Genomic DNA, 12236 nt, shown 5'->3' on the forward strand with positions numbered 1-12236 from the left:
CTAAACCTCAAGTTAAGAATCTCTGAGAGCTTCCATTATGTCATTGGACTCTTATAACAGAACTAATTTATATACAAAAATGCTACTGAAAACCAGCAGCTAGACCACAATGTCTGCTTCAGTATTTCCCACTTCACTCAATTCCATCTCCTCATCTTAAACCTTCTATGGAGCCTCAGCCTTAAAAGCAGCCCTTCATAAAGCTAGCCCTTCTCTAAAACAAAGGTGGTTGGGTGGAGGGAGAAAGACTCCAACACAAGAGTTCCTCAGAAACGTGGCACACAACATGTGGCAAAGCAGTCATGTCTGAGGCTCAAATCTTTCAGGCTCAAATGCTGACAACACCGCCTGTGATGCTCCTCTGGAGTTTCTGACAACACCGCCTGTGATGCTCCTCTGGAGTTTTACAGAACAGGTCTCAACATCCTGCCTCACACACAGTATGACTCTTTCACTTTAGTGAATTTGAGAAGGGATATGATATGCTCCCTTTCCCAATTTCGATTAACCAGAGCATCTCATGGACTAGTGAGTCCTTAGAACACACTGAGAAATATCGTATAAGATTCTTTTGAGAAAGGGGCAGAATTATGAGAATGCTATCAGTTGGATAGGATAAAAACTCCATTCACTCTCACAGTTGAAAAATACCGGAGCATTAGGATTATTAGTCTGCAGATGAAAAAGTTAGCAATGTATTTTAGTTAACAATTAATTGACCTACTGATTAATTAATTGAACACTGCCTGTTCAAACAATATAATTTGAACTAATGACTCTACAGATATTAAGGAAATAATCATTATATTCTCTGAATACTGGAAAATGTTTCAATATACTAAGAGAAAATAACCTACCTACACAATTTATTGACTCCCATTAGCTTCCCATTGGTTTCCACTTCTCCAACCTTCAGTTATATCAATTTCTCCTTGAATCAAGGTATGATATATCACAGAAATATCCTTGACCATTTAATAAATGTTAAGGGACCACATACCCTGCTAAATTCAGCTATAGTTTTGAGGGAATAAAAGAAATCTACCAAATTCCTGAGTATACAAATTCAAAGAATGACATAATTTTCCCAAAGAAATATACCACGGGGTATGCAAGCTAAAGATGGGAAATGTTACTTCTGGCTGAGGGTAGTAGAGGTATATTGATAAATATGGAATATTTTTTGCTGGACTTTAAAACAGAGAAAGGACTTTGAGATTTTTACAGGTGGCAAATGTGACAGTTTTGATAGAAAGTTGAGGGGTACTTGAGGCAAAAGAAGTGGTATGAACGGAGAAAAACGAAAGGAACGTTTTGCAGTAGTTGTGTGTCATATTGTTTGAAAGCAGGTCAAGGTGGTAAATATAGTTACAGCCAAATTTAGATGGCTTTGGTGACCTGGCTAAATTTATTCATTGGACTGTAGGTAGTAACTCAATCATTGCTGGGTATAGGAAGATGAAACTGGCAGTATTTCATAGAATAGCTAAGAATGGCGACAAGGAGGAGAAGAGAACAAAGAGACAGGAGGCAGGAGGCTGATCCACGATGCAGGAGAGAGAGGACAAAGCCCTGAGCCAGAGTGTAGAAAACGGAAAGAGAGTAATGGAAGGGGCAGACACCATAAACAGCACTCGGAAAGCATTAGAGTATGAATGAATAGGAGAGGGGGATGGTCAGAAACAAGATAACACGAAAAGTTTAAATTGGGATGACCAATAAAATGGTGGGCAACCCAAGGAAAGCTGGTTGGAAGGGAGGATGTCTTTCAACACAAATATCTTTACTAGTGATGAAGAGATGTGCTTTGCTGTATTACCTTGGGATTCTCCGGCTGTGGCCACCACCTCTCCTAATCATCTCTTTCAGGGTAAGAGTCTCATATTCCATGTATGTGGTTGCAGTCCAAGACTTCTGAACAGCATTGATAGCTTTCACAAAGTTGTGGTTATATTTGTAGAGCCTATTAGAATGCCTGCCAACAAAAGCAAGACAGCTTCAGATATAATCTTTACTGATGTAAACAGACCCCATTAAAATAAGCATTCTTATACTCTGGACCTAAGTGGAAAGTGGTATAAACTTTCAGGAAGGAATTGGATATATTAATCTATATATGTATATCTGTATATATATCAATAGCCTAGAATTGGAATGTCTCCTATGAAAATAAAAGTTCAAGTTAACTAAAATAAATGTATAAGGATGTTCGATGAAACACTTTTATACTAGTGATAGATTGTAAACAACCTAAATAAATGCTCTAAAATAAGGGCCTGATTAAATCAATAATGGTACTTCACCTACTATATAGTTTATTCAGTAAAAATGTTCAGAAGATTATTTGTGATATGGAAGAGTGTTTACACTATATTAAATTTAAAAAGCAGGATATTGAAGAAGTTTATACAGAATTAATCAATTTTTGTGAAAGTATATATATTTATACTATAAGTACATTAAAAAAAAGCCAACCATGGGTATTTCTGAGTGGTGACATAGGATCACCATCTTCCCCCGCCCCCCGCTACAATTTCTACAATGTACCTTTGTAACTTTGTAATAATAAACAAGGGGGAGGGCAGTAGGAACTGTATATAATGTATATAGAGCATGGCAAGCATTACAACCACATGATGCCAGAAAAAAAATTTTATTCCAAATGGACATTTGGTTTATATCCTTGTTACTCAAATTTCATTCTTCAACCAGTAGCAGCAGCAGCACCTGGAATCTTGTTAGAAATGCCGACTCTAAGTATCCAGCCCAGACCATCTGAATCAGAATCCGCATATCTTAAGATCCCCAGGTGATTCATAATAACATTAAAATTTGAGAAGCACTGGTTTATCTGATATCAAATGCTTGGATACAGATATAAATAAATCTAACATACAAAGAGCATGTTTACAAAGCAAAAAAATTGGAGGAGTTGATTATTCATTTAATTTAAACATGTACCACACCTATGTGCCAGGTGCTAGGAATTACAGAATTCACCGTATTATTTCTATTAAAAAGATTCTGTGGCTTAAGTGTGACTCACTATCCAAGACTTCCATTAACATTCAATTATGCAAAGCAAGATACACTTAACCTGAGTAACATCTTAGGCATACTGTGAACTTTGCTTTCTCTTTTAAATTAGATGTTCATAGAGTATTTTGATAGCCAAGGAACCTGGTAGCACTGAAAATAATAAGAAAAATGTGCAATCACATTGATAATGTTTTTATCAAAGTTCTTTCCCACTTGTTGCAAAGTGTGACACCAGAGAGGTACCTTTATTAAGTAGATTATAGAACTGCCTGTAACATACTTCTGACAATACTAATGCACAACAAAAACAAGTTACAGTCGTTTGTTTCTTTAGACACAAGAGTAAATTTTAAAGTATAAATGTGTATCTTGAAATATTTTCCACTGATGAGAGTCACTATTTCACTGACTACAAGTATCTGAGAAGCAGTAACTATCCCTACTTCCCTTTATCATAACTTTATATGCCATGTGCATTACAGTAATGACAAAGTAGGTCTTAAACACTACTATTTTTAGTGTTTAAGATCCAAGGAAACTAAAAATAATGTAACTTACTATGGAATAACAGATCACTAAGAGCCGAAAGAGTCCTTGATGGTAATTTAGTCCCAATGGTCATTTTACAGGTGAGGCAACGCAGGTTCTGAACACTCCAGTTAGCAGCCTCTTCACTAAATGAGGCAATGTTTGAAATATCAAATAAGTACAATAGTCCACAGTATATCCTAAACCATCAGGTGGAAAGTAAGCAGCTTAATAGGAAATGTGTTGCTCCAGGATCAAACCAAAGCAATTTAAAAGCTAAATTCAAAATGGAGGGGAGGAATTAGTCTAGATCTTGGTCAGCACTCTTCCAGACAAGTACAATCCTCTTTGAACTCACGTCCCCACCTCTCTGCCGCAGAGTCATTTGTTGCCAGTGTGGCCTGGCTTTGGATGATATGCTCATGTACACTTTCAATAGATTCCACAAGGAAAAAAAACAGAAAAAGTTGCTACCAATATTCATCTATTCCTTCCAAAACTAAGAAAGTCTGAAATCTCTTATTTGTGTGGTTCAGTTAAAGTGGACCTAACTTAACAAAAACATTAACTGTATGTTATAGGCTGAATTGTGTCCTCCCAAAATTCATATGTTGAAGCGCTAACTTCCAGTACCTCAGAATGTGGTATTTGGAGATAGGGCCTTTAAAGAAGAAATTAAGGTAAAATGAGGTCATATAGGTGGGCTCTACTCCAATATGACTGGTGTTCTTATAAAAAGAGAAGATTAGGACACAGACAGAGGGATAACCACATGAGGACACAGCAAGAAGGTGGCCATCTACAAGCCCAGGAGAGAGGCCTCAGAAGAAACCAAACCTGCCAACACCTTGATCTTGGACTTCTAGCCTCTAGAACTATGAGAAAATAAATTTTTGCTATTTAAGCCATTCAGGCTATAGTACTTTGTGACGGCAGCCCTAGCAAACTAATACACTACATAAATATGAAGAATTTCAGTTACTTATTGCCTTGTTTAAAATTCATGTTCAATTAGTATCACCTATATTTTTTGCAACATAAACATGTTGCAAGTATTACGCAACATGTTTTTACATGGCTATAATGATTTTTATTAGTCACTACATTTCTGTAGTCCTTTATATAAATTTTCTTTAAAGCCATCATCGGTCCATTACTTTTGGAGTGCTTTGAAAAAACATACTTTCTTCTCTCAATTACATCAGTCAAAATATTTTTCCAGTAAGGTTTTATGTAACATGCCTTATGTTTCTAAGCCAAATAAATTTTACATAATCAAAATAAAATTTTCAAAGAATTAACATACACACATATTTATACATACCATAAAACAAAACTAAATGTATCTTTCATTGGTGACAACTCACTTTTCCAGGAGACTCTGAGGGTGTGCTGTGTTCACGTTCATGTTCTCAGAGGTAGTCCCCACCTTGCTTCCAGTGAAACAAGCCCAGTTCCGGCCCAGCACATCATGCACCCACCCAGGCATCGTCTCATTGCAGTAACTGGTTACTTTGGTGCCCTCTTCTTCATACTGTGACCAAATAAAGGAAGGAAAGGCCAAGTGAGTCTGTGTTCAACTCTCAGGTCCATTTCCCTGGTTGCCATTCACAATAAAGACATCCTTTTTTCAGTTCACCTTAGGGACCAGCCTCTGCCAGCAAAAGCAAAAACTTCACCTGACAGGCTGCATCCTGAGAATAACTCTAGAAAAGGAAGAGAAATAAACTTTTCTGTGATTAGCATTGTTGGCCACCAACCAAAATTTACATAACAAAATGCTTTTGGGAATGAAAGGCAGGGAAAAAAACTAACATTTTTAGAGCATCTGCAGATTCCAGGCATTTTACAAAAGTTATCTCATTTACTCCTCACAGTAAGCCTATGAGGAGGCAGGCACCTATGACATCTTACCAGAGAGAAAGTAGACGCTCAGCTCAGAAAGGATGTGTAGCTTCTACCTAAGGTAACAGAGCTGTTAAGTGGCAGAAACAAAACTCTGCTCAGTCTGTCAGACTATACTTTTCCACTCAGATAATCACTCCAACAAAATACAAGAACAAATGATGAAAATTTTCCATAGAACTAAACAAAACCCTTTCTTCTGTCAATCTCCCAATTTACTAGGAGGTTCTGATTATGAGGGAACTAAAGAAACCTGATTATTAAATATTCTCTCCTCTTTATTTCACTAATGGGGCTCTGTCTTATTTCAATGTTAATACTGAAAAACAACTATCAGTGATAGATGTAGGATTTGAACTCAGATGCTTTGACTCCAGAGCCTAAAAACCCTCATGTTATAACATCTCCCTGGGCTGTCCCGGTGGCTTAGCGGTTAAGTGCACACACTCCACTACCAGGTTCGGATCCTGCGCACGCACCGACGCACTGCTTCTCCGGCCATGCTGAGGCCAAGTCCCACACACAACAACTAGAAGGATGTGCAACTATCACACACAACTATCTACTGGGGCTTTGGGGAAGAAAAAAAGGAGGAGGATTCACAATAGATGTTAGCTCAGAGCCGGTCTTCCTCAGCAAAAAGAGGAGGATTAGCACAGATGTTAGCTCAGGGCTGATCTCCCTCACACACACACACAAAAATAACATCTCCTCATGGAGGAGGGACACATAACCTAGAAGGAGAGTGTAGTGTGGGAGGAAGAAAGGAAAAAATGCATGCTAAATTTCTATGATGAGGGACTTGAGCACAAACAATTTCAGGCATTGACTTCATGGAACAAAAGCACAAAAGCAGTCAAAGACAACACATAAATGAATCCGCACAGCAGTCAGCTGTGTTTCAATACTGTCCTTTACAACAGTACACAGGAGGTTGGTTCTGGTCCACAGGCGATAGTCTGCAGATTCCTAATCTAATATAATGAATATCACTTGACCTGTGTGCAGGGGTTGGCAAACTTCTTTTTTAAGGGCCAGATAGTAAATATTTTAAGGTTTGCAAGCTATAAGGCCTCTGTCACAACTACTGAACTCTGCCATTGCAATGTAAAAGGTGCATAGGGAACACATAAATGAATGAACTAGACTTGTGTTCCAATAAAACTTTATTTACAAAAACAGCCCTGTAGTTTGCAAACCCCAAGTTTAGAGGAATGTGTGGGCTTAACTACACTTAAAGGTTAAGTTGCCTTATTGCATCTGACTCTCTCCGAATTCAAATCATATTTAGAGGTAGAGTTAAAAACCTATGGCTTTAGAATGCACAAGAGCTGGATTTGAATCCTGGGATTCACCACCCACTAAGCTACATGGCACAGGAGAGGTTACTACAGCTACCGTTCATGACATTGTGAAGCCCGTCTATCTACCTCAGGCTAAGGATATCTTCACTAGCATGAGTTCAGTTCACCACTCATGCCCCTGTTAAAGCCCCAACTCAGAGCAAGGAACACTTAAATAAAGGCCTAGGACATGATCAAGCTGCCACGTTAGAGGGTGTGCTGTGTGCAAAGGTTAATAAAATATATATTTATTATGCTGAACTACATGAAACCGCTATTTTTATAGATCAAAAGCAGTCTAATATTGGAAACCTCATATGACGCAGCCTAAATCTCTGAGAGTTCTATTCAGTGTTTCTCTTTGACACAGGCTCATGATCATGCTCCCTCCTCCCCTGCCGCCTGCCAGTCAGACAGGCCAGCTGGGGCTAAGCCAACGCCCCTCCCCCCACCTCTCTGTTTTAGAAAGCAGTGTGACAAGGCTTTAAGAGTTCTTGAGATCTACCATACAGAAATTGTCAAATACGCACGAATGGAAAAAAATGCTCAACACAGGAAGACGTTCGTTGCAGTATAACGCAAAAGTTAAAAACAAAAACAAGAACAAAATAATATCCTAAATGTTCAAATACTAAATTAAGTAGATTAATAACTCAAAAGAACATCATATAATATTTTACATGATAAATACGAGTTCCACAGAAGAGAAGTGAACGAACTAAGGCTGAGGAAGGCTGCCTGATTTATTTTTTTTTATTTTTTTATTTTTTTAGCTTCTTTGTTTATTGCAGTAACATTGGTTTATAACATTGCAAAAATTTCAGGTGTACATCATTGTACTTCTATTTCTGCATGGACTACATCATGTTCACCACCAAAATACTAATTACAACCCATCACCACACACATGTACCGAATTATCCCTTTCACCCTCCACCCTCCCCCCTTCCCCTCTGGTAACCACCAATCCAATCTCTGTCCCTATGTGTTTGTTTATGGTTGTTATTATCTACTACTTAATGAAGGAAATCATACGGTATTTGGCCTTCTCCCTCTGACTTATTTCACTTTGCATTATACCCTCAATGTCCATCCATGTTGTCACAAATGAAGGCTGCCTGATTTACAAATTTAGTTGAAGAGACCACAGCCAGGCCCACTTGTTTACACATTGTCTGCCGCTGCTTCTGTGCTATGATGGCAGAACTGCGCAGCTGCCAGGGACCACAAGGCCCACAAAACCCAAAACATTTACTATCTGCCTCAAAAGAAAAAGTCTGCTGACTCCTCTATAGAGAAGTAAAAAGAGAAAACCTATGATACATTAAGAGAAAAAAGGACAAGACAGCACTTCAGTTGAATGCAAATATGTAAAATTTTTATGAAATATGGTTTTTAAAAAATGGAAATGAAAGGTGAAATGGGTCTCTGCTTGGGATTTTCTTGGTTATTTACAAAGTAGAGACTGCTATATAAATTTTGTGAAACTAATCACTTTTAAAAATACTCTTATTTCCTAAGAATGAAACTCACAGCCTACAACGTCCTAGAAGACGATATCTATGAGGGATGGTCTAGGTGTTTTTCCAGAGGCTGCTAACTTAGACCTGTCCCAGATTATGATTACACTGCCTGAAAAAAATCATTATATAACCGGGGCCGGCCCCATGGCTTAGCAGTTAAGTGCGTGCACTCTGCTACTGGCAGCCCGGGTTCGGATCCCGGGTGCACACTGATGTACCACTTGTCCGGCCATGGTGAGGTGGCGTCCCACATACAGCAACTAGAAGGATGTGCAACTATGACATACAACTATCTACTGGAGCTTTGGGGAGAAAAAGGGAAAAAAAAAAAGGAGGAGGATTGGCAATAGATGTTAGCTCAGGGCCCGTCTTCCTCGGCAAAAAGAAGAGGATTGGCAGGGATGTTAGCTCAGGGCTGATCTTCCTCACAAAATAAAAAAATCATTACATAACCTATTTCATAGTTTGCTAAGCTCTTTCATTTTTTTTATCAAATACTTATTGGTGACATAATATTTCCCAGGCATCGTGCAAGGTGCTAGGCATGCACACACTTATGTATTGATGTGGCCCCAGCCCTTAGGGAAGTTCAGAATTCAATGAAATAAATAAACATGGAAATAATTCATTACAGTACCATGTGGTTCAGCAAGCTAACCATGCTTGGAGAAGCCCAGAAACTTCCCCATCTAAGCATACATTTAGATTCAGATGAAATGACTTTCACAATGTACCAAAATAGTTAGGGGCACTCGAGTTAGAAGAAATGGGCCCCATGTTTCTCATCAGTGTGGTTTTGCTCACCTAGCTGGCACAGCTGAGTTATAGCTACAAGCATGATGGCTAGCACCAAATGAACTTCCCCTGGGAGGGGAAGGCTGAGTTGTTATTTTGAGAGGGGGGGAACAATCATTGGAGCATGACTGATTTTGCTGCAGTCTCTTATTGTTCATATTTGTTCAAAGACTCTATACTCTTCCTCGTCAATATTACAGAACTATAGGACCTTAACATTTACTTCTCACTTCATACTTCATAAACATTTTACAGATTACTCGTAAATCTTAGAGGCTTAAGAAAACATAGAGATAATATAGTCTCAGAGGACAAAACGAGAGACCTACAGGAGGTGGTTGAACTAGAATTTATAACCAAGGACTCCTAGAACCAAGCATTCTTCCCAACAGCATGCACCACTTCTTCACACACTTTGTCTCCTCACACAGAGCTGGAGAAGTAAACATATAGGTTAACTGCCAAAAACACTGAGAGGAGACTCCTAGAAACCACACAGCAAAGGCATAAAACTCAATTTGCCAAGAGTTTCCATCTACATCATTTGACCCTCACAATGATTCCTTGGGATAATAGGCATTACTCTTCTCATGAAAAAAAAAAATGGCTTTGCAAAGTCAAATGGAGAAGAGAGAATTCAAATATGGTTCACAGGTTACAAAGATCATTGCTTTACCCATTGTTTCCTTAAAAAAAACAAAAAACAAAAAACAGTTGGAGAAGACTGACTGACTCTCAAGAGTCAGGTCCAAATTGTTGCCCAAGGCCTGTTAAGGGCCACCTAAATTCTGTAGCAGTCCTAATGGTCACTGCCCGCTGTTCAGGGACCTATGTTGCCTTGGCTAGTTCAGTCTTTTTACCATTTTTCCAAGGGTTTTTGATGCAGGGCAGAGGTAAAGGGCATGCTCTCCAGACTTGACTGCCTAGATTGGCTCCAGCTCTGCCCCTTACTGGCTGTGTGATCCTGAGCAAGTTACTTATCCTCTCTGTACTTGCAGTGTCCTCATCTATGAATCAGGATAATGATAACTGACTTCCCCTCATAGGCTGTGTCTTCTATATACTAACCCATTTAATTTTCACAGCAGCCTATAAGGCTGTTCCTTCCACAAAAACATAAGCACTGTGAGAACAGGATTTTTTGTTCATTCAGTTAACTGGGAAACTGTTTGGTACTAGGAAGCAATTAGTTACTGAATGAGTGAATAAATGAACGAATAATAGAAGAGAAAGAACAACAAATGCTAAGTCCTATTTCAACAATAATACGAGAAATTCAGAAAAGATATGAAATTTATAATTAATAGAAGGATGATGCTTCCAAGACATCACAGAGACCCAAATTCTGACTCACCATATTACTTTAGAAGTGTCAATTTTCCTCTCCAAACCTCAGTTTCCCTATCTATGAATTTAAGTTGACCCAGAAGTTCCAAAATATCCCTTCAAGCTTCCTAATGGCAGTCCTTACAAATGTGGATTTCTCATTTAATATTCATAAAGCCAGGTATAAATATACTCATTTATATAAATACTCTAAGTAATCCTAAATAATCCTTAAAAACTACAACTATTTTTGTTGTTATCACTCAAACAAATGTACTAAGGAAGCTATCCATTTGTGTACCATTTCTGACACGTAAAATTGATGGAATTATTTTCCATTTTAAAATCTTATTTTATATTACTCTGTAGTTTTCCCAAACTAAAATAATTTGGTCTTTTTTGGAACCTGAATTACCTTATAAGAAAAGGTAGGACAGGGCCATAATACCCCTGTGCAAGACAGCTACAACTTAGTAGAAAAGAGGCATTCACCACTCCAGAAGCCAAGTACTCGGTACCTTAACTTAAGGGCCACACATTGCGCCCCCGTCATTTTGTTTTTTTTGTGTGTGAGGAAGATCAGCCCTGAGCTAACATCCATGCTAATCCTCCTCTTTTTGCTGAGGAAGACCGGATCTGAGCTAACATCTATTGCCAATCTTCCTCCTTTTTTTTCTCCAAAGCCCCAGTAGACAGTTGTATGTCATAGCTGCACATCCCTCTAGTTGCTGTATATGGGACGCGGCCTCAGCATGGCCGGAGTAGTGGTGCGTCGGTGTGCGCACGGGATCCGAACCTGGGCCGCCAGTAGCGGAGCACATGCACTTAACCTCTAAGCCATGGGGCCGGCCCCCTGGTCATTTTCTTGATTTGAATGTTCTCATGCTTTCATTTTACCTGCTATTGCACAATACTTCTTATGTGAGTTTTGACATTACCACCAATTAAAAAGTTAAAGTTTTGGCCAAACTATACAGTTTGAAATGTAGCCAAAATTTTTTCTAAAGGTTTTCATTTATATAAACACCAGTCTCTGAAGACCGCCTTCCACAGATGGGATAATTTAAGTTTTCATTCATTTATGCCAATTTCTACTGCAACAAATAGGTAATTTTCATAAAATCTGAAGAACTTCCAAACCCTCGCACTTAAGTCTAGAAAACTACTAGGATTCAATAACTATCCATTTGTTTCTTCAACATTACCATTGGGTTGCCAAACATTCTCAAAACCCCTCTTCTTCAATTTCCCTCTCGTTTAATCAACTATCCAATTATATCTACCTGGTAATACTAACCAATTGAAAAAGAACAGGTTAGGATATTTTAGAAATTCTGTTATTTATCCTGGATCTCTTTCTCAACTGCTTTTTGACACTGAGGGGGGAAAATCACTTACACCTTGTTCCACTGTTTCCCTGATTAGTAATATACTGAGCAAATACTTCAACGCTTACTTTATGTAATGGCTACGAGACAAATGCAGTTTAGTAAAAAGGACTTTGCCCTTTAAATCCCAGTTCTGCCACTTATCATTCACGTAGCATGTAGTTGCTACATGAGCAGTAGCTGTAGTTGTAACATGCAGCAAGTTACAACTAGGGAGCCTCGATTTCTTCATCAGACGATGGGAATGATACCCACTACACTGGATTCCTGTGAAGGATAAAGGTAACAGTGAAGTTTTAAGAGTTTAAAAAGTTATAAAACACTAAACAAGTAAAATATAAACACACCATCTGTTACCATGGGGGATACAAAGCTGTTGAAGGTTTTAT

General features: G+C 38.5%; 1 protein-coding gene across 1 annotated transcript in view; it reads right to left on the bottom strand.

The window, feature by feature from the left end:
- The window catches only part of CTSC (cathepsin C), a 37974-nt gene that overhangs the window by 10695 nt on the left and 15043 nt on the right, over positions 1-12236 (bottom strand). The window contains exons 3-4 of the mRNA XM_087433565.1: positions 4935-5101; positions 1820-1975 (exon numbers count right to left, since the gene is read on the bottom strand). Of these exons, the coding sequence (XP_087289691.1) occupies positions 1820-1975; positions 4935-5101 (323 nt within the window). The remainder of the gene's footprint in view (positions 1-1819; positions 1976-4934; positions 5102-12236) is intronic.

The sequence above is a fragment of the Ceratotherium simum genome, chromosome 7 (assembly GCF_057802395.1).
Source record: "Ceratotherium simum simum isolate JZ-2026a chromosome 7, ASM5780239v1, whole genome shotgun sequence".
In the NCBI taxonomy this organism is placed as follows: Eukaryota; Metazoa; Chordata; class Mammalia; order Perissodactyla; family Rhinocerotidae; genus Ceratotherium; species Ceratotherium simum.